This window comes from Rhinolophus sinicus, chromosome 15 (genome assembly GCF_057876585.1).
Source record: "Rhinolophus sinicus isolate RSI-liver-muscle chromosome 15, RSI-T2T, whole genome shotgun sequence".
Lineage (NCBI taxonomy): Eukaryota > Metazoa > Chordata > Mammalia > Chiroptera > Rhinolophidae > Rhinolophus > Rhinolophus sinicus.
The window spans coordinates 106,365,330-106,392,723 of record NC_142515.1 but is presented as its reverse complement, the minus strand read 5'-3'; the positions used below and the strand labels follow the sequence as shown (position 1 = coordinate 106,392,723).

General features: G+C 41.5%; 1 protein-coding gene across 7 annotated transcripts in view; it reads left to right on the top strand.

Moving 5' to 3' along the window:
- The window catches only part of FNIP2 (folliculin interacting protein 2), a 117,121-nt gene that overhangs the window by 49,175 nt on the left and 40,552 nt on the right, over positions 1–27,394 (top strand). For 4 of the 7 annotated variants that reach the window (XM_019733168.3, XM_074338387.2, XM_074338386.2 and 1 more), the window contains exons 2-9: positions 6,248–6,374; positions 8,995–9,135; positions 11,506–11,606; positions 11,705–11,776; positions 13,457–13,557; positions 13,750–13,839; positions 15,414–15,485; positions 24,807–24,936. In XM_019733168.3, coding sequence (XP_019588727.3) covers positions 6,248–6,374; positions 8,995–9,135; positions 11,506–11,606; positions 11,705–11,776; positions 13,457–13,557; positions 13,750–13,839; positions 15,414–15,485; positions 24,807–24,936 — 834 coding nt within the window. The remainder of the gene's footprint in view (positions 1–6,247; positions 6,375–8,994; positions 9,136–11,505; positions 11,607–11,704; positions 11,777–13,456; positions 13,558–13,749; positions 13,840–15,413; positions 15,486–24,806; positions 24,937–27,394) is intronic. The other 3 variants (XR_012498164.2, XM_019733170.3, XM_019733169.3) reach the window with 1 other exon arrangement.

Genomic DNA, 27,394 nt, shown 5'->3' with positions numbered 1-27,394 from the left:
CAGTTTTAAAAGTACTTTCATACTTATTCTCTATATTTTCCAACAACCTTGTGAGAGAGATCAGGCTGATACGTTTTGGGAAAGCTGAGCCCCGGAGTGAGTGCTTTCCGAAAGCCATCTGGGTTGCAAGTGGCAGAGACAGAGTTAGAAGCAGTGTTTGCCCAGGAGAGCACTCATCCATGGCCCAAGCATCACGTCCTCTGTGACTTGCACTCGCCCTTCACCCCCACCATGTGGACTTGACCTCTTTATCCTTCAAGTTCCTCATAAGCCATGTAGACACTTACATCTCAGTGACCGTAACAGTATAGTTTACTTATTTATTTATGGGTTGGCTTTCCCATATCCGATTGTAAGCATTTTGAGGTGGGAACTGGCTCTAGTTAATTCCTATTCCTAGGATCTGTCATGGTCCCTGGGTCACGGTGTGCGGAAGGAGTGGATGCAGGAATGCGCTTTGGGTTCATGCTGCAATGCTCTTTCCATGCCGTGCTGCGGACCATTGGGATTTATTCTTCCTTTCCGCACGTTTCTTTTACAAAAGGAGTAAAGGATTTACATATCCCCTGCTTTCTGGAAGACAGAAAAAGTGGCAGCCAACATTGAATATCAATTTCTTTTGATAAACTAACAGAGGGATACATTTAATTGGGATCATTCTTATTTTTGTTTTATTTATTTTGGAATCATTTAGAAATGATATGTTTAGGTTAACATTATGTATTAAAGTTTCTAATGAGAATTGGAATCCTTAAGCACTTTCTGACGATACTCTTGACCACAGGACGACAATTCAGTGGCGGATTTTTATGTAGTTCCTCTGAAACTAAACTAGGCCATTTGTGCAGCGAGGGCTGTGTCAGTACAAAATAGGGGAAGAGAAGAAAGTCAACTAATTTGCAAATTAGTTTTCCTGTAAGCCATCTTCCTAACCTAGCCAAAAAAAAAAATTTTTTTTTTTCAAATCTCTTATTGCCACCTATTTACATTTTTTTTTTCTTTAAATAAATAGCTTGTTACAGGGTGGGAGCTAATGTACATTTGTGCAGACCGGCTGAATGCTGAGTGCCATGTCAATCATAATCCTGTCTTTTCCTCCACTCCTACTCTTCCTTTATTTGCATGTAATAGTTATTAGGGCCTCCTCCTTGTTCTTGAGCAAACCTTTTGAGAGAGTTGCTATTTCTATTTAGAAACTTCTTTTGAGAAAGATAAGAAGAAGAGAAGTGAGAGTTGGCAGAAAAAAGAACATAGAACAGGATTTGAAAGTGGCTGGAAAATACCAACATACACGTAAATACAGTGAGTTTCATGGGAGCAGGAGTTATGCTTTGTTCACTGTTTTATTCCCGTGCCTGCAGGAATGCTTGGCAGACAGTAGGCATGCAGGAGCTGCTGGTTAAATGAATAGTATCTGCCAGTTTTTGTTGTGATCATTATTGTTAGTTTTATTTTGTTTCATTTACCATTTCTTGGACCATTGAAAGTTCCCTATCATACCTGACTCTTTAAACATTCACATTCTTGGATCATAAGACTGCTCTCGACTCTTTACGTGACCTTAATTTTGACTGTAGATGGGATGTTTCCTGTGTGATAGTTAGCAAGAGAGAAAACAGTTTTGAAGTTGCCTTCTTTGATCATGCTTCGACGTGGGTGTACTTGGGCCTGCCTCTAGCCTGATTCCTACACAAGTGTCAGGGAAGAATCAAGCACCAACACTAGAACTGGCCTTGGAGGACATAGCAAATCACCCTGCAACAAGTCACACCGATACTACTCTCGTCCTTATTAGCCATGACTCCTCCAAACCCTGGGATGCAGGTCAGCACCACCTCTCCACGTGCCCTGAATATGGTTCCCTCCTGAAACACAGGTCCGATCGTGTCATTCCCTTTCTTAGAAAGTTGGAATGGCACACCAGTGCTTGTGGGACAGACATACTCCTCGGCATAGCAGGCAAGGTCCTCCACGAGTAGCCCTGCAGACTCTTGCCAGCCTCATTTCGTACAGAATTCTTCTGCAGTAGACGTGTTCCAGCTACCGAACACTTGGACCTTGTGTCGCTTAACTCCTTATGCGTGTGCCGTGCCCCAGCCTGCAGTAACTCTCTGCGCTGTTCCCATCACGTCTCACCCTTGCTATCCTTGATCACCTCCTTCGTTGGGATATTGCTTCTCCAGGAATTGTTCCTGTTGCCTCTCTTGCCCTCTGTATTCTGCCTTGCCCTCTTGTTTTCCTGTAGTTACCTACATGATTGTCTCTTCTAGATTTTAAGTTCTTTGAGAAAAGGGACTTAGATATTTCTTAGTCTTTGTAGCCCCCTGAGTGCCAGCATTCCTTGGCTTTCCTTGGCTTGTAGACGCCTAATTCCAATCTCTGTCTCTGTCATCACATAGCCATCTTCCCTCGTGTGTCTGTCCAGATCTTTCTTATGATGACACCAGTCATTGCATTAGGGCTGATCCTAATCTAGTATGACCTCATCTCAACTTGATTACACCTGCAAAGGCCCTGTTTCCAAACAAGGTCATGTTCACAGGTACCAGGAATTAGTAATTGAATGTATCATTTTGGGGGCCACAAGTCAACCTCAATACATGGTTATATACAGTTTAAAGAAAATTCTGTTTTCTGTACTTAAAATCATTTGAACTATTGCTTGTCACCTTTCAGGTAAGTAATGTAGACTTTGGTCACTTGCTTCCTGCTCTGGATGTAATAAGACCTGATTTTAGTTCCAACCACCAGATCTTACCATCAGAGAATGTCAAAGCCTAAAACGGTCCATATAAGTCATTTCGTTTTAAATTTTACAGTAAAAAAAAGGTAGACAAATCTTGTGCCTCAGGTCGTACAGCTGTGACCATAAAGCAGATGCCAGGGACCCCTTGATGCCAGGGACCGTGATGTTTCTTTCCTTGCTTTCAACAAAAGCAAAGAAATGAAGTAGTTCTGATTAGAAGAAATGCCTGGGAGAAAATAGGCAGATACTTTAAGGCAAAAGCTTCAGGCCTATTTTACATACCTCTCTGAATCATGCAGAGTGGCCCTGAATAAACCACCAGGAGCCACGGTTGGTGCTTCTAGAAGCTCCACAGAATGTCAAGGTGAATGTGAACATGAAGAGAATATATGTGCCATGTGATTATGAATACCTCAAGCCCTGTGTGTGGAGGGCGGTAGGGAAAAGAGCTGGCAGTGTTCTGGGCGAGTTTCCTAGTGCTGGGCGAGTTTCCTAACGCATCTCCTTCCATCTTCCCAGCGTGCCCTGCAGCGATGCTTGGGGGAACTCTCTAGGTTGTAACAGCAGCAGGAGGCAGAGCTGAGATTTCATCCCAGGCCTCTCTCATTCTGAAGCGCTCATTTAATCTCCTTCTGTCCTGCCTGTATTTCCTTTACCAAATTACTCAACTGTAATTTCCTCTACTAATATTAGTGATGGTAAAATTATAATTAGGTGTTAAACCAAAGACATTTATATGGAAGAAAGAGATTAGAGTTTTCCTCATATTTTATAAAGTACTTTTTAAAGTATTTGGGTAAAAACTTGGGACACTCTGACTTATATATACTTTTCCCTTCCCATATCTTTTATTTCCATCTCTTTAAAATTGAAAAATAACATTAAACATTTAATACAGTGCGGTAATCATTATTAAATTTTAGCTCTTCTAGACAGGTTATCCTCAGTTTGATAATTTGAGTCAAAAATAAGGATTGAACAGCTTGCTCTGTAAATTATAATGCTATTTTGGCAAAATGCAATTGTTGGGGCAAAACAGATTGAATAAGAAAACAACAAGGCACTTAGATCTTTGTTGGTTTTTCACTTTTAATAATTTCATCCTGTGTATTCTGTTTTAATAATTTCAGAGGGTGTTTTTAGTGACCTTGTATAATTTTAAAATGTAGTGCTTCAGGGCATAGTCGTCCGGACGTTTTGGTTGTAAGTGACAGAAAACTAACTCCAGGAATAGTGTTCGCTCAGCAGCAGCTGGCTTCAATTGCAAACAGGAATCGGTTTCATTCCATGGCTTACCTCAGCTTTCCTCCACGTTGACTTCATTTTCAGAAATGCTGTCACCTCCTAATGGCCAAAAATAGTCACCAGCAACTCCAGGGTTAGCATTTACCAGCCGAGCAACTAAGTGTGGGACTGGCTGTCACGGCCCAGCTGGGGTCATACGGTCACATCTGATGGGCCAGGCCTGCAACATGGCCTATCTCTGGACTGAGAGTAGAAGAAAAATGGTTTCCAAAGTCAACTTGCCAGGTTCTTATCAAAATGAGGAGGAAGATTTGCTGGGCCTGGTAACTTGGAACACAGGTTGTTAAAAAAGCAGGTCCAGCCAGACATGTTTTTTGGTGCTTAGATTTAAGAAAGTGAATCTGGTACCCTGGAAGAGCACATTCAATATTAACTACCACTGCCTGAGAAAGGAAAGGACCGATAACGCACAATTTATAACTGGGTACCACACACTGTATCAGTTTTTTAAAAAAAATCATAACATTAACAGTTCTCTTAAGTAATTATTACCATTTGGCAGCAGTTAACTGTGTGTCGGCCTCTGTGTGAAGCACTTGACGTATTTCATTTAATTCCTACAGCAGTTTTGTGGGACGGGCCTCAATTCTCATTATGCTGATGAAGACGTGGAAGCTCAGAGAGTTTGGATTTGAACCCAGATGGGTCTGACTTCACTCCAGCTATACTATGTCTTAGTTTTACAGTTTGCTTTTGTAAGTCTTATCTGTGGAATTACCCATCCTCCACCTTTCGGGACGTCCCCTTCCAGCCTTCCCTACGCAGTTCCCAGTCTGCGTCCGCACACCCCTCCAGTATCGGTCCCCTTCCTTTGCTGTCAGTCTGGCCTTCAGTATGGAGGGCCTGAACTCAGAAGAAACTCCATTTGGCCTCCCTCTTTCTAGTCTTAATCTGTCCCACCCCTGAGTTCTTCAGAGCAGCCAGATTGGACTTTTAAAAAAGTGTAGACTTGGGTTTATCACCCTGTGTTTACCGTGGCTTCTCACTGCACTTAGGGAGGGTGCTTGCCCCTGCCTGCCTCGCAGCCCACCTGCAGCTCTCTTTCTCCCTCGGGCTGGTTTTTGGTTTTTAGTGTTTTTTTTCTTTCTTTCTCTAACACATCAATCTTGGATCTTACCATGTCCCTCCCTCTTCCGCTGTGCTCTTCATTCCACACTTTATCTCTTTAACTCTTACTTCTTCAAGTTCTATTTAAATGCCACTTCCTTAAGTCCTTAGGCACTTCCCCGCCCTTCTCCCCCACCCATTAACTATGAAAATGTGAGATTTTTATCACATCCTTTACTTTTCCTTTTTGCACACTTGAAGTCTGTGTTATGCGTTTGTATATGATTCTCAGCCCACCAGCGTTCCCCACTAAGCCGGGTCCTCCACGAGGCCTGCGGGGACCAGGTCTGTTTAGTTCATTAACTGCTGGATCTCAGGCGTCTACCGCAGTGCCTGGCACGGAGGCGCTCAGATGTGTGTTGCAGGGATTAACAGCCTAATAACGGGATATGCCCAAAGCAGTGCGTTTTAAATGACTACCCTTTCTCTAGTTCTCGCATTCTGATTTCATGTATTACTCAGGAGCAAACCTATGTTTAGAGCAGTTTTGTCCCAGTAGCTTTTGGTATACTTCCTTTATTTCTGTTTCAGCAGTTCAGAGGCTGTTCAGTGATACAGTTGGTTTTTATAACTTCTGTATCAGAGCCAGCCGTAATAGAGGAAAACATAATGCTAACTTTTCGGATACGTAATTCCTCTCAATTTAACCTGAGCATGGGCGGGTGGGAGAGGAAGAGAAAAGGCTCTACTGACTGGCTCCAAATGGTTCCCTGCCCAGTGCCACGGAAGCTTGACCGCTCCTGGTCCTCAGATGTCCCGTCCCAGAACCCAGGCATCCAAATGTCGCTCTCTTCACATGTCCTTGTGATTTCTGGCTATCATCCCTGCCCAAAGTGGCTTTGGAAGAGGAAGCTAATCTCCAGTGATTTATTATTTGAAGCCATCTTCCCAACCTTTGTCATGGACACTGGCAACGTGTGTGGCCCGGTGGAGTCCAGAGACAAGGCTGTGTGCCCCGGTCTGAAAGGCTCCCTGCCTGTGTGGCACGTGTGGCCTTCTGAAGCAGCACACAGACGCACGCCTGGGACACGTCTCCTCCAGGATTATTCCAAGTGCAGCCTGACTTCTTTCTCCCTTTCTAATCCACAGCTGGGCATGTTCGGAGTTTGACCTGAATGAGATTCGCCTGATAGTTTACCAGGATTGTGAAAGGAGAGGCAGACAAGTCTTGTTTGATTCTAAAGCTGTTCACAAGATTGAAGAGGCGGCAGCTCAGGTATGAAATCCGGATTTGCTTTCATCTTGTTTGTGTGTGCTTTTTAACCACCTGTCTGATCAGTCATTTATTAATCCGTAATCGTCACTTGTACACTCCCCCACCCGGGCTGCATTTGTATTCTTATTAATATACACAAGTGAAACTGTTAGCGAGTAATCATGACCGCTGCTGCACAGTGTGCTGTGAATATCACTCGAGGTGAATTTGCTGGTGAGTTGCAGTCTAGTAGGATTTTGATGCCAAATAGGTGCCATGTGATGGGAAATCTGAGAATCCGAAAATCGTCAAGTGTTAGGTTGAAGGGAAGTTAATAGAGCATTCTGTCTAGTGTGTCTCATAGATGGCATTACAGAGACTGGGTTACACAAAACGAGCTAGCTGTCCTCACTGCAGGGCTTCAGTATGCTAGCATGCATTGTCAGCTTCAGAAGAGAGCGCTTCTGAAACCTCTCTGACCACGGAAGCTTTTATTTATTTCCTTCGCTTAGTGCAAGGCAGGGTGGTGGAGGTGTTGTGGACTGCGGTGCGGGGGTGAGGTGAGGGGGTCTGGAGATGGTAAAGTGAGGACAGAGCCGCTCCTGACACCTTGGGGCCACAATGCGTCAAGTTATGTGTCTTCCCTGAGTCTCTGCACAGCAGTCCAGGCTACTTCTAGATGTCACCTTTAGACCTTTTATTCTCTTTTCAGTAGTTATTCAGCGGTCTGCAAAATAAATAAATCCATTTGTATTCATTCTTTTCATGTTCAATAACTATACTGACCGAATTCTGGCAGTTTACAGAATGTGTAGCTAAGTAAACGAACCATTTCTGTCACAGTCTTTGTCTCATCAGGGCCAAGGGGCTGTTTTCCTGCTTTTGATAAGGATCGTTTCTGCAGGAAGGAAGTGTTTGCTTCAAGGCAGTTTGGCTGGGTGGATTCCATAGTGCTTTAAAGTGGAAGTCTGCCAGGTAGCTAATCATTGTGGTAGTTGTTGGGCTTGTTGGGTAGGTCGGAGTGTGTGTGGGCGGGGGAGGCTGGGGGGGACTTGAAATCTCTCAGGTGATTCACCTGTAGGCTTTAATGGTGGGTTTTTATCAAAGTTTAGGTGAGCCAGCGCTTGACCCTTTGTTTGGGCAGGACATGGTTCCCTTGATTTCCCACATCATTTCCTTCCCTGAAGGCCTTGCACAGATGGTTTAGTTGCACACCCACACTCCATCAGTAGAGCTAATGATGATAACAGGTGGAGGGAAAAAATTCTCACCAGTTTTCAAACAGCAACTGGAATCTTCAATATAGCGGAGCAGTGAGGAACATACGTTTCTTGGCAGCACTCATTGAATCAAAATGGCATCTAAGTCCAGGAAGTTTTGTAACATGCCCAAGGCTCCAGAAGGAGTCCATCCACTTGGGGCTCTCTCCACTGTACCAGGTGCTATCTCCAATTATAGGCCGCGGAGAACGTGCTGCCCCAGCCAGAGGGGCTAACAGTCTGTGAGGCAGGTGTGGCCTGTGTGTCGCTTTAGGCCCTCTGAGGGGCTGTGTTTCTGGCTGAAGTGGTATTAAGTAACAGCTAGATCTGAAGAGGGTGTTGAGGGAGTGCCAGATGCTCGGGAATAACCAAGCCCAGTCTGAATGCCATCACTGCGGCAGCGACTGTGAGGTACCAGCGCGGTTTGTGATGTCCTTACACTCGTCCCATTTTCAGTCCCCGACCCCTTTGGCAAGCACAAGATGTCATGCGTTTGTGTCCAGCACATGACTGCAGCCATTTGCATTAGACTACCAGTGTGACTGTCACATTGGAGATTAGATAAGCTGCAGTTGCATTCATGTTTTTCCAAGCAAATCTGCGCACAAAAAAAGCAAGTAAGACTTGGAATAGCACCAACGTGCCATAGAAGGCACAGGATGTTTATTTCTGTATGGAGTAACAATGTTTGGTGTAGGAGGAAGGGAAAAATTAATAAAGGTGTACCTGTCTGCCTTGATGTCATAAAAATTAGCAGTGAGCTCTGTTTAGGGAATATACAGTAGACAATCTTCTATTACCCCTAACCTTTAAAGACTGAATTTCCATCACGTGCTGTATAATTCAGAGTTTTAGCTTCATCTTTCACAAACTTAACCTCATGATTTTCTTTCCTGTTGCCTTCAAAGGAGTCCTAAAAGAGGCGTGTCATTAAAAATGCAAGCCCAGTCTTTTCAAATTCATAGTTTTGCTTTCTTAGTTCTATTTGCTTGGTAAAAGTTTAAATTTGAAGCCATGTCTTTCTCATCGATTTTATGTAGTATGACTCTATATAGTACTGAAAGTCCTCTAGTAATGAAAACAGAGATCAGAGCTCATTGATGATTTAAAAATATGAATCGAAATGTGAATAATGCATTATTTAAGGAAAATGAAGTCTTAACACGTAACCCATTACCCTCTGTCCAAAACCCTTCTCCTCCCAAACGTTGCAGACTCTCATTTACCACATTTTTGTCCTCAAAAATAGAAGCTTCTGGTTTCCTATGCGACCTAGGCACAGTATAACAGAATGTTTTAACACAGGAATTCCCAGTGAGGAATATGTGGAGAAAGCCTGGTATGCTTAGCAATACTTTATGTTGCCTGTGTCTCTTAACCAGAAAACAGATGATGTCCCTATTAAAATGTCAGCCAAGTGCTGTCAAGGAAGCAGCAGCGGTGGCAGCAGTGGCAGCAGCTCTTCCCATGGTTCTCCTGGGGGTTCTTTACAACATGCTAAGGAGCAGCTTCCCAAGTACCAGGTAAGCCACCCACGGAAGTGTGGGGTACGCAGGGAGTTGACGTCATTTACTATGATTTCTCCACAGTTAATAATGCCTGCTGGGGGGCTCTACTCCAGGAATATGAGAACCTGTATTACCAAATGTGCTCTGAAATGTTTCACGTCAATGCTATTTTCACATTGTGGCTTTTATGTCTTGATAAAAACTGTAATCGAACAGAGGTGATCCAGTATAATGTACACCGAATGAGGAAGAAATAGTGCAAATGAGGTAAACTCTCTTGTTTTGCTTCCTTTGTTGTCAGAAGCAGATTAATAAACAGGTATTTTTCAGTTTTGTTATAAGAACTCTATAAACGTTATAAGGATTCTAGGAATGTATGTGGGCATCCTAAGAAAATAGCACTTGCCAGTAGAAGGAAGAAAACCTTGTATAGGAGAAGAAATAAGTGGCAAGACCTAACTTGAATGTGAAGGATAGAGGGCTGGTAGCATTTTTATGCTGTGTGTGTGTGTGTGTGTGTGTGTGTGTGTGTGTGTGTGTGTGTGTGTGTGTAGAGGGTAGGGATTAGGTTGTTGAGAAATACTGACTAAAGAGAAGAAATGTTTCATAAATATTGAGTAACAGAAAGGTATTAGCTAGTGGAGGACATATCTTTTTGGTTTTCTTTTTGGAACCATGTAGAATTTTGTCTATCATGTTGCTGGAAAAGCAAAGACAGGAAAATTACCAGCAGCCATAGGTCTATAGAACTTTGTTAATCTCATGGTCAAATTTTTGCCATATGTTTGAGTTTGCCCTTATTTCACAGTGCTCCTGGGTCTCAAAGCAATTGGTGGTTAAAAAAGTATAGAGTGAAATTTTCAGGTAGTTGAGAATCACGGTTGGTATGTAGACCGTATACCCCATGAAAAACCAGAATATAAAGTGGAAGTGGTGAGTGGAAGTTATTAATAAAGAATGTGAAAGCCAGTTGGTTTCGGTCTGCGCGTAGTGAGAGGAGGGTAGTGAGAGCTGTAACCAGAGAGGGCCCTGGTTAAATGAGGTTGATGGATTCATGTTTCTTTCCTGCTCTACAAACACGTATAGATAGGGTGTGAGTGTGTGTGAGTGTGTGTGTGTGTGTGTGTGTACGTACATGTGTGTGTGTGTACTTGTGTGTATGTATGTATGTATTTGGAGTTAACAAAAGATTGAAAAGAGAGTGTTAAGGATGATTCCCATGTTTTTGCTTGAATGGAAAGGGTATTAGCAGAGAATCTGGCTGGTGAGCTGGGTCACAGAGAGACGGTGGTTTTGTTTTGGTCAGCCGGTGCTGGAATTATATTTATCCTGTCCGTCACTTTGTCACCAGTGCTTAGAATAGGTGCTTAGAATCCTATATCCAATGCATCCTTTCACATATCATCTGTTCATAAGATCCAAACGTTATGCTATGTGAATGGATGCCTAGGATAGAGGATTCTAGAAGAGGTCTGGGCAGAGAGACAAAGATGTGGGAGTTATTTCTGTGTAAAGAATCACTGAAATTCCACGAATAGTTGAGAATGCAGACACTGAGGAGGGCGGCCCTCTGAGGACCAGCCCTGTTCAATTGGTCTGGGAAAGAAGAGCTCCGAAAGGACAGTTGTTAAGAGCATCAGATACCGTGAGAGACGTTTAAGAAAGCAAACTGGGAAGCATCCTTTGCACTGGACAGGTGGACGGAGGTCATCATTAGAGCGGTTGGAATAGCGGAGGCTGCAGGCTAACAAGCAGCTGAGAGCGAGGAAAGCGGCAGCAGCATAGGCCACCCTTTGGGGGATGAAAGGAATAAGAAAGACTGGTCAGGACGTAAGAGGGGTCAAATATTTAAAAAATACTTTGGCAAAACTTCAGAGGTACCAGACCATCAGTTATCTTTTGGACCCTCACAAAACCCTGCCTCCACTAAGTGGCACTTTTGTTCAGCACTGTTCATCATGTGGTTTGATAATACGGAACCATACATATTTCTTTTCAGGATGTGTTCTTCGTACCACGAGAAGAGTTACCCCGTTCCTTTCATAACTTAGTCTTTCTATTTAGAGTTTATAAATGGAGATAAGGAAAATATGTGTATCTTGTAACAAGATTAAAAATGAACTCTGATAAAACACTTGGATTCTGTGTAAAGATACTGTGTATAAAGAAGAAACGGTGAACGTTAGTAATAATTTGGGGAAAAGTAGGACATCACCATTATAGATTAAGATGGTAAAGTGATCCATTGTTGCTTTGAGAAATTGTTTTAATTACCCACTAAACTAAAGAGACCCAGAGGTTAATAAACGTTATTTCCTGTTGCGTTGCCCATCATTATTGTCCCACATGCTAACTCTGCTTTCGGTTTCTTTTCACGTGTGGTAGTACACGAGACCAGCTTCTGACGTCAACATGCTGGGGGAAATGATGTTTGGCTCAGTTGCAATGAGTTACAAAGGTTCCACCTTAAAGATACACTATATACGGTGAGTTTGGCCTTCTTTTTCTATTAGTTGTGAGAAGTGGAATGTGATACCGACTTCTTACTTCAAAAGTGCATTTCTCCCTCTTTTTCCCCCACCAGTTCTCCTCCACAACTGATGATCAGTAAGGTCTTCTCTGCCAGAATGGGCAGCTTCTGTGGGAGTACAAATAAGTAAGTGTGGGATTTTGCACCCCCCCCCTCCCATTTTTTTAGTGGCTATTTCTGGGTAGAGTAATTCTGTGAGGGCTGTAATTCGTTTGAAATGGGAAGCAGGATGAGTTCACATTAACAAAGCGATCTTAAAAGTGGCGATTTTCCTACACAGAGTGAGTATGAAAAGGCCTGTGACTTTATCAGATAGCTTTAAAGTCAAATGACTGTTTCCCTGCCTCTTTTGGGTCTCCATCTGTTACCCACTGTGTTCCTAATGCCATCACCAAGTTTTCATTCCTTGCAAAATGAAAAGAGAAGGGAAAAAAGGAGGGACCATATGAATGAGTTTATGGTATTTACCAATATTATTTTATCCTGTAAAAAAAACTTGGAAACTTGTTGGTGTGTTCGTTTATTTCTTTCTAAAGGAATGAAGTAGATAGTGAGTTTTTCCAGGCTGCTGAGGACCTTTGTGGCAAGATGGGCTGCCTGTGCTGGCCATCTCTTCAGCTGTCAGTTTTGCCCCTGTGCGTGGTTGGTACTTTGGCCTTGCAATGTCTTGGTTTTCACTCTCGAGTTTTTTGTCTTCTTCTAATTTTATACTTGTGGAGACAAAGAATGCTGAAATGTCTAATTTAACTCCCATTCTGGTACATTTGTTCATATATTTTGAACTTTGCAAGCAGTAATATTTCGTGTTTCTTTTTTGAGTAGAATAGCAAAACCTTTGTTATACTTCAGTAATTTGAAAAAAAGGTTTGTAATAAAGGGGCATTCTTAGGGGTCAAATAATTTGTTATTTTTTACAATCTTGAGAAATTAAACATATATTACACATACTTGTTTGTAGATTTGGGTGCCGTTAAGTCTGCTTGCTCTTCAACAAAATAATGAGTTTACTTGTTTGAGCATTTAACATTGGGCTGTTATGACTTAAGGCAGTATGGGAAGTGACGTTTATTGTGAGAGATTCTTTTTTAGACTCTTGATATTACCTGAACATTTATATACTAAGTTAACTCCTTGTAATAGAATATTGAGCTCAGATTGCACCGAAAATCATTTTGGCCTCATTCTGCATTATTCTCAAAATCCTGATACTTAGTTTACTTGTTAATAAATGCAATACATTATTAAAATCTGCTTCCCTCACATTTGTGTTGATGAGTAATTCTAACTTTGGATGTTTTAAACTCAGACTCCTATAGAGGAATCCTATCAATTTCTGTTATATCCTCCTCCTGAAAAAGGTTGCTAAGTTGTTCATAGATGTTAACTAAGAGTTCATATTAATTTCATTTTCAAGGTTTATGTAAAATTATCTCTGAAATGAATAGTAACATCTTGGCTGTCAGTCACAAAAGCAAAATTTAGAAATGAATAGTAATGTCTTAGGTGTCAGTCACTGAATCAAAATGTGTAGAGGTTGGTGTCCCATTATGTAATGTAAAACTGTTAGGAATGCGTTGTTTAGTTGTACAGGGTGATCTTCCTCAAAAAGCTTTTCTTGTATTTTCTTCCAGCAAATTCCCCTAACGTTTAATTCCCTATGGTAGATGTGAAACTGTATTCATTTATAAAGAAAAGTCCGAGCAACTGATAATTTGTCTATATTTGAGAGTGTCCATTAGAAAACAGCTTTATTCATCTCTTCACATTTTTCTCCTCTCTCTCCCTTCCTTCCCCTCTCTGATTTAGCTTGCAAGACAGCTTTGAATACATCAATCAAGATCCCAATTCGGGAAAACTGAACACAAATCAGAATAATTTGGGTCCTTGTCGTACCGGAAGTAACCTAGGTAAAATCAGCCACATGAATGGGTTCTTTCTTTGTGAATACCACCGTTGTGGGCGTGTGTTTTGCTTTATTTGAATTCGTTGTGGTGTCTGTGTGTGTGTGTGTGTGTGTGTGTGTTTGCGTTCGCGTTATCTTTAATCTGTGTTCATTTTGTGCGTGTACTTTGTCCTCCTCTGTGTGTTTCTGTCCCCAGGTCTGCTGCAGGCGTGCAGCAGCAAGCTGCTACAGGGGGTGGCAGAAGGAGGACCTCTCCGGCTCACCCGGAGTGCTTCTTTCTTTGCAGGTTTGTGTGGAATGCTGAGTACAGTGCGACCCACACACGTTAATAACTCCTGTGCAGATTCTTTAAAAAAAGCCTCTTTGGTGCCTCTCTAGAAATCCAAAGGGCTCTTGAGATATTAGTGTCAAATGCAGCCAAGTTCATGGTGTTTTGAAAATTCCACCAGTGAACCTCCATTGTAAATGTCTTTGATAATATCCCAGGGTAAGCTGATTTTGGACTGAAATGAGCCCTTAGTGTTTCTAAGAGGATTATGTTTTCTGATTTTCCTAGGCCGCTTCTGCTGCTGTGACCTTTTTCCCTTTGCCATGGTATCTTATATCAATTTATTCACCTGCATCCTTATCTGCACAGAGTTTCTTCAAAAGTCACTCTAATAAGAGCATGGAAAACACCTCTCTCTCTCTCTCTCTCTCTCTCTCTCTCTCTCTCTCTCTCTCTCTCTCTCTCTCATTTAAGTAGTTTAAATACAGTTTCTAGGTTCTTCACAGGTATAATCATTTTGGTCTCTCTGGGTAGGTCAAGTCTGGGATGTAATCAGCCTTGCTGACTAAGGCTCTTGAATGTCTGTTGTAGTCTGGCACGATTAACAAGTGTGGAAACCTTCGTTACTAACATTAAAGGCTGTGTTTCTGGCAAATGGTTTTCTGTTCTTTGTAGTCTAAAATATGCTAAGCACCATGGCTAACTGACACCCTAATGAAACTGACACCCTCCCACCTGCTTAGAGTGAGGATAAAATGTTTATATACTCCCTTTAAAATTGTGAGAATAAACGTGATTCAAGAAATAGCTGGCAAGTATAATAGTCAGGCAGGGCCCCGGGCTTCCAGTTTACTATAGCAGCATGTCATCTCCCCTCTAGCGCAGTAAGTATCCAGTTGAGATCAATCTGAAACATTCCTAGAAGTCTGTAATACTTTAGAGCTTTGTCTCAGATTCATGCCAGGACATGAGTTTTTCTAAGTAACTACAGTAATACTGTGTATGGGTGTATATGGAAAAGAAGTGGAGGAAGAAATATTTGAAAATGAATATAAGTGTTTTCTATCTGCCAAGAGAGTGGGTTATATAAACAGAGAAGTATTTTTTATCTTTTTTTTTTTCAGAGAAGCATTTTTTAAATTTGTGAAATGATTTTCAAGTATTTCTCTTCACTGAGTTGCCTCTAGCTACTTCTGAAACTGATTATAAAGCATTTTGAAAATACAGTGCTATTTAAATTCTACTAATAACGAGGAAAATGGCTAAAAGTACCTTCCTGAAAATGTTTGCGCACTGTATCAACTGCATGAATAGTTGATTCAGTTTTTTAGAGATGAGCATCGCTCACAAAAGTTTACATGCACAGTAGGGTAGTCAAGGCAGATAGTTACTTGATTCTGTTTTCTTCTTACTCTCCCCATCATCTTTTTATGTATTTCATTTTGATTTCTACTTAATCTCTATAAACTTACGCGAATCATCAGTAGCAGTAGCCTACTTGAAATGTAAAAATTATTGCAGTCATTTTTTTTTTTTATACAACACCTTGTTTGAAGAGCCCAATAACATGGTCTCCTTTTGCCTTTTCTTAGCACATAGCACTCCAGTTGACATGCCAAGCAGAGGACAAAACGAAGACAGGGACAGTGGCATCGCTCGATCAGGTATTTGTACTTCCTTTGAATTGGTTTGGCTAATAGAGTGAACTGTTCATAATGGTGAGGGAATTGGGAGAATGTAACACAGGCCTCAGCTTCCTTCTCCATGTTCTAAAATAGCGTCATATGTCTAAATCTCTACAAATGTGATGTACAGTATCTAGGAGGAATTGTACGACACAGACGGACTAGTTTTTTTTCTGATACCTAAACCCAAATGAGACTAATGTATTTGGAGAAATTTCTTTTTAAAGGGAAGCTTCCTTGAGCCAATTGTACTTGGTGGTTTGCTTGCTGGGTGTTGAGTATAAAACCAGGAAGGAAAGCGTCTGTGGAAGTCAGTCTGTCCGCGACTAATGAAGGGCCTGCCAGTTGACTTGGTCACCCTTTCTTCTGTCCTAGAGTCACGCCATTCTAGATTTTATCTCAGGTACCCCTTCTCTCCTTATTTTAAGACTTGAGCTTTTCTAATCCTGCTTTTAGCATCTTTTGGTTTTTGCTTTAGTACATGATTCTGCCGTAGATTTTTGATTTGTGATCCCTATTTGAGGTAGGTTCTGTGCTGTGAAGGAAAGGCAGTGAACTAATGATCTGGAATCTGCGGACTTGGAGATGTCTGGATGTCTAGAATCTGTGGAATTGGACAGGGGCTTCACCTGATGAACACGTACACACAGCCTCTGTCTTCCACGGGAGACTAGGGGCACCCTGCCGGTTTCACCAGTGATACATGCCGCCTTCACCAAGCGGCCAGTCAGTCAGGGCTCGGATGTGCCAGGGCTGGATCCAGGCCTCCAGGCCTTTCCTTCTGACCTTTCACTCTTTCCTGTTTCCAGCTCTTTCCTGTAGAAACAGCTTGAAGGAGTCCTGGCATTCCTTCTGTGTAGTACCAGAGCCTGTCTCCCTACTTGGTACAACTGTGCTCCCAAATTATTAAATGTAATTTGGTACTGAATCCCTGTTTGGTTTACGTATGTCCCATAATGTAAAGTATGCAGCATTTTATTGATAGTTAAATAAAAATAGTGGAGACGTTTTGGTTTACTCAGACTATTCGGAATTTTTCTGCTTGGAGGGTTTGTCTCTTCCCCCTTGTGCAGTCATTCATTCATTCATTGAGCCAGTCAGTCATTTATAGCAACATGGATTCATAGATACGTAATTTATACTTTGGGTTGCAACCCAGTACTACTTTTATTTAGTTGCTCAAACTGTTCCAGCCTTGGCCATGGAAGCCATGGAGCTCCTTCAATGGACTCCTGTGTTGTTTTAACATATCCACCTCAGTGTGTGTGTGTGTGTGTGTGTGTGTTAGTTGAACACTTCCTTCCTTTCTGAGATTACCAGATGCTCCAGACTTGTCTTGTATATTTCCTAGCGCCCCCCCCCCCCCCCGAATCAGCCATTTCTCCATGGGGTCTTGTCCTTTCACTGGAGAAAGGTATTAAATTCCAAAGTCTGGATACTACAAGTGCTTGCTGCTCCTGGAGTGTCATTTCTTATAACCTCTCAACTGACCAGCAAAAAATATGAGTTTATGCTTACTGTACTTATACATATAAATATTTCTATATGCAACATCTGTATATTAAGTTAAACATGAGTTTGTACTGATACCTCCATTATTCATAACCCATTACCACATGGATCATTGTACCTTCGTCCCCTTGCTTATCTGTAAATTCTCACTCCAGCCATGAGAAGCCTGGCTCTCACTATTTGCCAACCATTTAATTATTTACACACACACACACACACACAAAATATCACTTTTCAGAATTGTTAACCTGTACCCCTATAGGAAACGACTTCATTAACTACAGTACAGTGTAATTCCTTTTACCTTTAATCTTACACACATCCACTCTTTTCCAAAGTTACTTAGGTCAGCATCTTTCGAGATGGGGGGATTTTGGCAGTTATATATACCAGGCCAGTAGAATCTCTGAAATCACAGCTGACACCAGGTCATCTTGCAACTGGCTTCATGAGTGCTCCCAGAAATTCTGATTATCACAAATTAGGTCTGAAGAATAATTTAAGGTTCTTTTTTTTCCCCATTAGTCCAGTAAAGACGTAATTTTAGAAAAGCTTTTTGTCTGTTTGTTTGTTTTTAAAATCATTGTTTATAGAGAGAAACCTGTTCCAGAATTAAAAAAAAAGGAATTTTAAAGGAGATTTTGCAATTCTCCATCAAAAGGAAACCTGATGCTCTGTCCTCTGCCATCAGCCCCTTCTGTAAGCATCCGTTCTGCAGGCAGCCTTCAAAGGAAGGAATGGATGGAGGAGCTTATTTCACATTCAGCAGCAGACTTGTTCTGTGCATAGTGTTCTCTGGGGCTAAAAAGAGCCACATGGTTTTGAATTCTTAAAGGGGTTTAAGAATTGTTACCGAACTAAATTATTTTGGTGGTTTCCACAGGAAGACCAATTTGATACAGTTGAAATTGAGGGAAGGAGTTAGAAGGGTGGTACTGCTTCCTGATTAGCCAGCCATCAAGCCACATTTATTTATTGAATAACGAATTTCTAGCCCCGTGTTGTTGGGCTCTACCAGAATTTGGGGTATTTTTGAAGAAGACGAAAGTATAGCATGTGCCCTTGGGAAGAGTTACGTGTAAACCAAGAGTTAAAACCGATGTGATAAGTACTACCCCATAAAATACTGTAGGAGCAAAGAAGAGTAAATACCTTTGCCTGGGAAGCCAGAATGATGGCCTTGTAGAAGAGGTGATATTTGAGTGACACCTTGTAGGTAGAAAAGAACTACATCAGAGTTTAGCAAAAGAGCATTTCTGAAAATAGTTTGTGCAAGGGTGTAGATCCTTGAGAGCACACTGTTAGAATGTTTGCACAATGGCAGGACTGGAACGTCTATTGGGTTAGAAATGTGAGGCCATGTCAGAAGGGTAACGGTGGTTAGGAAAGGCTGATTTTGAATGGCGCCAGTGCCATGCTAAGGAATTGGATTTAATCTTGTTAGTGGGGCAGCTAAGGGACATAACTTGATTGGCTCTATATTTTAGATGCATGCGGTGTTTCATAAACTCTGTTCCAGAAGAAAATAGACTCATATATTCATTGCCAAAGTAGATTAACGGTGATACTTTCTAGTTTACGAAGGGTGAAGGGGTTAGGGGAACTGGGCAATAGATTTTTCCCATTAATTTTATTTCAGTACTATTTCCCCAAACTTTTGGAGTTTCTCACGTGTGTGTGTGTGTGTGTGTGTATAAAACTAGTGTAAAATGATTATCTGATTTAGCAGAAATTTTGAAAAATAGTCCATTGTTTTTTTTCCTCTTCCCTTTTTGGAATAGTGTCTTAGAAAAATATACAACATTTTTTCTGAGTTATTCAGTAGCTTTTTGTAATAACAGAGGAAAGAAAATCTTAATTCTGATCTGTTCTTAATGCATTTTACTCCTCATCATAAGTACTATAATGCCTCTTTGCATAGTTTGTAACATAGACACACACACACACAGAATAAGAAATAGAGCAATAAAAAGACTTAACTAGTTAGAAAAACTATTTTTTTAATGAAGTTTCTTCAGTAAAGAAATAAACTAATCAGCTCAAAGTGTTATTTGCATTATAATATTAGCAGTTTACTCAAAGATCTTTGCCTTACTCCCTGAATTTTTGGAATATATTAAGAAGCATAACTGAGAAATATATATATATATATATATATATATATATATATATATACACACACACACACACACACACTATTCAAAATTTAATATTCATATTCATAGGCTTTTACTCATAACAAGTTTGAGAACTATTTTTCCAGTGTCATTGTGGAAGATGAGAGGTATAAGTAGGAGACAAGATGACATATTGTTGTTTAACAAAAGATTGGAAGCAACCCAAATGTTCACCTCTAGGGACTGGATAAATTGCATACTTCCCAGTCAAGGAATACCACGTGGCAGTTAAAGGATTGAGGCAGCTTGGCATGCCTTGAAATAGAAGAATTCTCTTAGATACACACATATTTTAAGAAAAAAAGCACAAAGGTGTATCAACAGTGTATTACAGGGAACTGTCATTTATGTTTCAAAGAAAGGTATAGCCAAGATCTCCCTCTACATATAAAGATAGATACGTATATTCATAGGCTGTCTGCAGAAGGGAGACAGGCTGGGACAGGTATGGGGGGAATATGCATTCGCGTGGTATTCTCTTTTGAGTATTTTGAATGGGCCCTCTGTGCATATATCAACCAAAAAGATAAATTATTTTTAAGAGGGTCTGTGAGGGGTTGCCATTAGGAATTTTCAAGTAAAGTCTTGGGAAAGAAGAGGGATGAATTCAGCCTTACTAGGAGGCAGTACTGGCAGGGCTCGGTGACTGATGGGACATGGGCAGGAGGCAGGAGCCAAGGGCGACTCTCCCGAGTCTAACTTGGGAAAACAGGCGGAGGACGATGGCATCAACCAGTAAAGACAGATGTTGAGGTAATTCTTTAATAGAAGTATATATAAGTTCTACAGCTATGGGTAGTCAGCTGTAATTCAGAAAGAGGAATCTGGCTTTAAAGAGAGGGATTGGAGCAGAAGCTAAAATTTGGAAACCTGGGGTGCACGAGTGGAGTAAGGTTCAGAGGGTCGGGACTGAGACCAGAGTCCTTGAGCCTTGTGAATCTGTTGCCCTCACTGAGGTTTAGATTCTCTTTCTTATCAAAATGTCCAAATCATTCTCTGAAAAACTGCATTTCCTCTGTTCTTAACAGTAGTAAAATAAGCAGAAGATCGGCATGAAGACAACTTCCAATATCTACTTTCAGACATTTTTATTTGAGTGTTTTAAAAGGAACCATCAGGCCAAGAATACACATCATAGATTGTAAATAGGACATGTGTTTTGGCCACTATGCAGGTACAGGATAGACCCCACGCTCAAGATCGGGTTTGGATGTCAAGACTGATAACATTACACATATACCGAAAGGATACGAAAAGGTTTATTCCCCACGTAATGAAGCTTTCTGATGAGAGCAGTGGGCTGCCCACGCTGGCTAGAAGATGATTTGGGAGAGAGGGAAAGGAGACTATCTTGGTTTTTGAGGGTAGAGCCAGGGTGAGGGGTCCGGCATGTGGTGTGAACTTCCCACTGGCCACAAGGAGGGAGCGCCAAGGCCTTCTCATCAGCTTGCCCAGATACGGAGCAGAAAAGGGAGGGGGGTGGGTGAAGCTAAAAGCCATCAGCAGTCAAATCTCAAAAACTGGAGTCGGACCCTATTACCACATGGGTCACCTTTGGATGATGTCAGATGCCATCCCATTTGTATTTGAACCCTTCCTAGACTTAACTGACACAGTGCTTTGTGGCGTGGGGCAGGAGTCACGGAGTGCACTGTTTTTGTTTGTGGTCTGTGTAGGGGAAAGGCTGCGGCCTTGTGTGTATCCATATAGGCAAATGCTGGAACCACCGCCTGTCAGAGCCTTGGCGGTACAACGCGTGCTCCTCGGGGAACACGAGAGAATGCGAGGCCTCCAAGGAGCGGCCAGGAGGTCATGTGCCGCTCACTTCTCTGTCTGTCCTGGGAAGTGGTCACAAGGCAGTTTCTCATCACCTCCTGGGTTCTGGTGACATGGAGCTTTCTACCCTGCCCGCTCAGACGAGAGCTGCAGAACATAAAACTGCTTAGCTGGAGTCTAGAACTGGCTCCCCAGCGACAGGGGCTCCCCCAACTTGGGTTGCTGGCGTGAGGGACAAGGACCACTGGGGACTGAGTGGCCCCTGAGGCCGGGTCTGTTTTTCCCGTCTGTGCAAGTGATGAGCTGCCCAAATGTGAGTAATAAGCTGCCTTGTGTTCTTACTGTCAGATCTCGCCCTTGGGCTTCGCCTTGTCTTTTATGTATGTGAACTTGGCAGTCTGTACTGTAGCTTGGGCAGAACTCAATTTCTTCATTTCTTTAGACTTCTCGTATTTCAAGTTTTAGGTCCCCAGCATCACTCCCCAGAATGGTATATTCTACAGGAATAGATGGATGCTAATTGAACAGTTTTCCTCAGGCACGAGGGTGGAGGTGAAAATACACATTTTAAATTAGGAGTTAACCTGGTGCAAAATGTTAACAGTAATCTCCTAGTGATGGGATTTGGGCTAATTTTAGTTTTCTTATTAGCTCTGCTAATAAGTCTTTGCAATCCATATATGTATTCACTTTTTTGTTCAAATTGTAGAAGGATTCTAAAAAGAAAACTGATACTAAAAATATTAAGGAGCATTAGACATAACACTTTGAAGCTGAAACTCAGCCTGTGACTACTTTACCTAAAAGTCTCACATTTTGTAACTGAGGCACCAGTTGGAGAATTTCTTTACCCAGCTCACAGAGCTAATTGGGGGCATAGCTGGGGCTGCCGTGCATCCCCCTTAAGTCTCAGGCGAGAACTCTTGAGTAGCCTGTAGACACCAGGCCCTGTAGCAAAGGGAGGGTGAATCAACTGGGCAGAGCCCATGCAGCTCTAGTTTCATACAGGGTGAGTGGGGTGCACAGAGCTCTAGCGTCAGTCACATCACGCCGCTCTCACGGCCTTTCCCACCACGAGCCGAGCCGGCAGTCCAGTGCAATAAATGTGAATCCAGCCTTTCTTCATGCAAATGGAAAAAGGTTGTGGGCTGAAATTAGTCTTGGTCTTGCATTGGAGAGTTGTAACTGTATTGTTTTCTAGAGTACCTGATTTACGAATATATGCCCCAGTACTTTTCCATAAAAGTCTGATTAAATAATATTAAAATATTTTTGATGAGGAAATGCTAGGTAGCACTAAGCCAGCACCTTAGCTTAATATTTCATTTGTATGCCGTAAAAATTAATACTCAGCATTTTATAATGAGGAGAAAAGGAATAATCTCTTCTCTTTTTTGTTACTTTAAGTTTTTGCCTTTCCTTTTCATGTCTTCATTACAAGTCCTAGGTTCTTTTCATACTTAACTAATCAGAATTAGAAACCTTTTAGTACTCTGAAATGTCTTACTTAGCCCACATTTTCTAAGAATTACCACAGAGTGAAAACTTACATTTATTGTATGGTGCACTGGGCTAAGCGTTTTGCATGTATTGATTTGTTTAATCTTCATCGGAACCTTAGGAAATAGATCAGTTTTTTTCAAACTTTCTTTTGTTTGCACAGATGCTAATGCATTTTATGTCCAGTAGCAGACCTCTTTAATAAACAAAAGTTTCCTCAATAGTAACACTGCACTGTACTCATTTTTGTTTTCTTATTTTTTTATATGTTGGTTTCGATCCATTAAATAATTCATAACCCACCAGCAGATATCAGCTGTCGTGAAAAATACTGAGGTGTGCTACTTTATTGTCTCCATTTCACAGATGAGAAAGTTAATTGGTGAAGTAAACTATACAAGTGTCCCAGATGGTGAGTGACAGAGCAGGGATTTGAACAAGGAGCCTAGGCTCTCAGTTTATGAAACTGAATTATACAGCCATATAATTTCCAGAATAGATTGGACCTCAGGGTCAGCTCCATCTTGCTTCTGTGATGAGAAAAAAATGTTTATAATGCAAATATATCCCCTCAACTGTGTCCTCCACATGCCAGAAAGAAGTTGACTTGCTCAGCTGAAGACAGAGAGAGAGAGAGAGAGAGAGAGAGAGAGAGAGACAGGGGACCCTAGAGATTTGAGAATAGGGAACAAGGAGCTTTTGGATCTTGTAGTGGACTGTAAGAACTTGGAGGATGGGGCAGGAATGTTTGGGATTTTTTTTATTAAGTAATTTTGAGGAAAAACTCTCTTTTACCTTCTTTCAAAATTCTCAGTAAAATTACCTCCTCACTGTTATTTGAAATGTGGATTTGATTTTGGAGGTTTAAGTCAAGCCTCAAGGTTGAAACCAGGTCAGAGCAGAGGCTACCTGCTGGGGCCAGCCACCTCTGGGTGGCACTTCAGTGAAGAAGTGCCGTGCATTCAGTGGGTGTTTATTGTCTGTTGTGTTCAGGGTAGTATCCTGGGCACCAGGCGTACAAAGATGATTAAGATCTACCAAACACATTTTCTGTGAATATTGACTTGAGAAAAGCATCCCATAGACCTTTGCTGTGGGAAGAAGCTTAAGTCATTACGCGTTAGCCTGGAAAGTTCTTGATATGCTTGTGGACGTGAAGCTCCATGAAGGCAGGTGTGTGTGTGTGTCTTGCCCACCACTGTGCCCCAGCTGCCTCGCACAACACCTGGTGCATCGTAGACACTCAGCATTTGTTTATTGGTCATTGGCTGATAGCCAAGTAACTCTGGTAGTATTTAAGAACTCAAGTCAGAGAGTCAGGTTATTTACATCGGCCATAAAAGTGTAAATAAAAATAGAATAGTTCACTTGGAGAAACTGCCTTACCAAGTGATATCCCTGAGCGCAGTACCGTGTTTACTGAAGTCAGTTTCCTTGGCCCTGTGATTTGCTTGTGAAAATGTTGGCCAGTCATCTATCTGTAATACCCCATGTCCTTTTCCTGGACGGAATGACATTTCAGTACCTAATTCCGTAGCCCTGAGGAAGTAAAAGGAGAAAAAGTCTTGACCCCCTTTTCCATTCTTCCAAACCAAGCAGACGTCTGCCAAGCAGCTGGGATTTGAAAGAAACCCTTTGCCTACCTAAGAGGGACAAGTTCCTTCCTGCCTGTTAGAGAAGTCTGGGCTGGCGTGTCAGCTCACATTTACTACAAGCCCAAGTGCAGGCACCCAATGTTATGTAGCAGGAGGAAGCAGAGAGGCTTGGAGGCAAATGAGTAATCCAAGCAGAAAACGTAAATTGAAGACTAGAGGTTGCTCTTTCATAGCAAAGGGAGTGGCAGGAGGGCTGCGGGGAAGGAGGGAGAAATATTGTGTGTTTGGAGATGGGCAGCAGGAAAGAGGATATTACGTAGAGCAACTACTTATTTGCCTGGATTTCACCTCAAAATATAGAGTGACAAAGTAGTGGAGAGGAGGCAATGTGTGTAAGTAAACTTTGTGTCTATGGCGTTGTTGCCACGTAGCAATACACACAGTTGTGTTATATGGGCCATTTTACCAGATATCTGCAATCTACACTCTGATTGAGTGAGTAACAATTATTTTGCATTTGTAATATGGGGCATGATAATTGATGCACTTGCGTTGTCTGTAATCCCTGTTTCTTTTCATTTGTTTTCCTTTTTAAAGAATGTTTTCTTTGCTGTGCAGAGGTCATACGGTAGTAAGAGAGGAGTTATAGTCGCCCCCTGCTGGAAGTGACTGGTAGAACCTGACAATTCAGGTTGCTTGGCAGGAGTACTCAATTTACTTTGAAATTTTCTTCCCCACAGCTTCGCTAAGCAGCCTTTTGATCACTCCTTTCCCATCTCCAAGCTCCTCTACATCTTCTTCCAGCAGTTACCAGCGCCGCTGGCTTCGAAGTCAGACCACAAGTTTGGAGAATGGCATCATTCCTAGGAGGTGAGCTGCAAGTTTCCTCTTGCTGAAAAAGGTACTTGTGTCGGCAGCGCCATGAGACTGGCGGACTGTACTCACCTATTATCAAGGGAAAACAGCTGCTGAAGCATTTTGATTCGCTTCAGTATAGCCTGAAAGTTTACAAGTTAGAAGCTTTCTGGAAACAATAAATAAAAACGGGGGGGGAAAAAAGTCTGGTTTGGAAGACACTGGGTAATATTTGGATAGTTGTTCCATGAATGAGCTAGATTTGGTGTTAATTTAAAAGGAGTAGTGAGCGTTCTCTTTTAACAGGTTCCCTTCCAGATGTGGCTCCCGTAAGTTAGAAGGGTGAAATAAATCTCTTCCTTGGCTTACAGTGACCCAGCATGGTCTTTGAAAATACATGAACTCGAGGATTGTGACATGCTCTCTTTGTAAAACTTAAATTCTTAAACTAAACAGTCATGAGTCAGATTATAAATGAGATGGCAGTGAGGTGTTTTCTGCCTTTATTTCAGTTGGTTTTTAGATCTAAAACTCAGTTGTGCATAAAATGTACGTTTTTGGCTTATGATGATGTTACATCAGTAGCATGCAGCCATTTGTTCCTACACGCAAAAAACTTGAAGGGAATTAAGGTAGGTTGTACCTATAAAATTTCACGTTGGTTGATTTAGTAAATTGACTAGTAATAACCATGTGTGGGGATCTGTGCAGGTTTAAAGATGATCCAGCTACCTGCCTGCAACGAAGTAGTTTACAGATACATTCCATAGTAATGATATAAGGATGCTAACTGATGAGTACTGTAGACAGGCATAAAGTGCCTTGGGACTCAGAGACGGGAGAGAACGCTTTCTGGTGGTCATGGGGAGAATTGGGGAGCCCTCCAGGGAAGAGATGGTACTGAAAGGACACGCTGAGAAACGAGAGGTCAAGCAAGGTGTGCATATAGTACATGTCACGTTGCTTGCCCCTCTTCTCCTGTGCTCTCACAACCCTAGGGAGCTAGATAAGAGAAAAAATATCGCTGCGTCACTGAGCAACCACTGTTTGGTTGGTGAACTTCAAGTGCAATGGTTAAGAGCTTGGGATTTGGTGTGGGGACAAGTCCTGGCTCTGCCACTCACTAGGTGAATGTGAGAAAAGTTAATCTGGATTCGAAGCGTCACTTCCTTATCTGCAATATAATTGTACTAGTGCTGGCTTCCCAGCATTGTTGGGAGAGTTAAATGAGGTAATAGCAAGTCAAGTCAGGCCAGGATGAGATACAATAAGTAAAATATAGGCCAATGTGACTTAATTACTGTTATTGTTATTACTGCAGCTGTCAGGAGAAGGTGTCCTGCCATCCTTACTGTCATTGCAGTGGCTTCTGTGATTGGAAGAAATAGATGGACCTTAGAAGCCTTCCCCATTAGACATCTTCCCTTTACTAAAAATGCTTTTCCATCCCTTCAGGTTTGAATCCAAAGTTGAATAGCATTCCCCAACCCAGTCCTTCGAAATTGTTCAAAAACTCTAATTTGAATTGAGATCTGGCATTGGGAACTGATGAATTGCTAGTGAACATATACCTAAAATAAGTATCGTAGGCTCAAAAATGAAAATGCAGGGCCTCTTGTTCAAAAAGCAGGAAAAAGCCTTATTAAAGGGTACTAAATGTAAAATGTAAAGAATACTTTACTTACAGAATGTAATAGGAATAATAGTGGTACATGAATAATAACATTTATAAATTGCAAAAAGTAATACTTTGTTGTCATGATTTTATGCAATATAATAATGCATGTGATACCTGTGATACCATCTTAAGATTTTTCTGGCTTCTCTGCAAATTCATCTGTGTAGGTCATCCAAATTTATACATTAATCAGTGTAACTGAAAGCAGCTTTACTAGCTCCTGACAAATGCAAGGTGGCAAATATTTTTGATATTTTGTTTACTTTTGAGAAAGATCTTTCTTCTGTTGCAACTGTTACTGGGGCTTTGTAGGTTAAGACAACATTGAGGTACAGTTCTGATAAATTTTCAAAATGTAAATTTTAGTATATCTAGATGATTCTTGAGGAACAGTTTTTCTAAAAAAAGATTTAAGTCTTCACATAAATCCATTTAGTGTAAGTCTGAATTTAATTTTAAATGTAAATTTATGCAAGGTTATTTTAATGTTTCCTGACATTTCTTGTAACTTACGGAGCTTTTACAAGAAACGGGAAATGTCTTTATGAGTTGATTTACAATGTTGTTGGAGTTTTCCAAACCAGAGATTATAAATTCTTTGAAGAATTTCAGTAACTCCCAGTTATGCTTTATAGCGGTGTCCAGTGTAGGCTCTCCCTTTGTGATTATTTACTGTGCTGGGGCTCAGGTCGGAGAATTAAATATTTGTGCAGACTCCACAGGGGTGGGCTGTGATGATAGATGGACAAGCTGTCCTTCCACCATGGGTCACAGCCCTGCCCAAGTCCTTCCTCT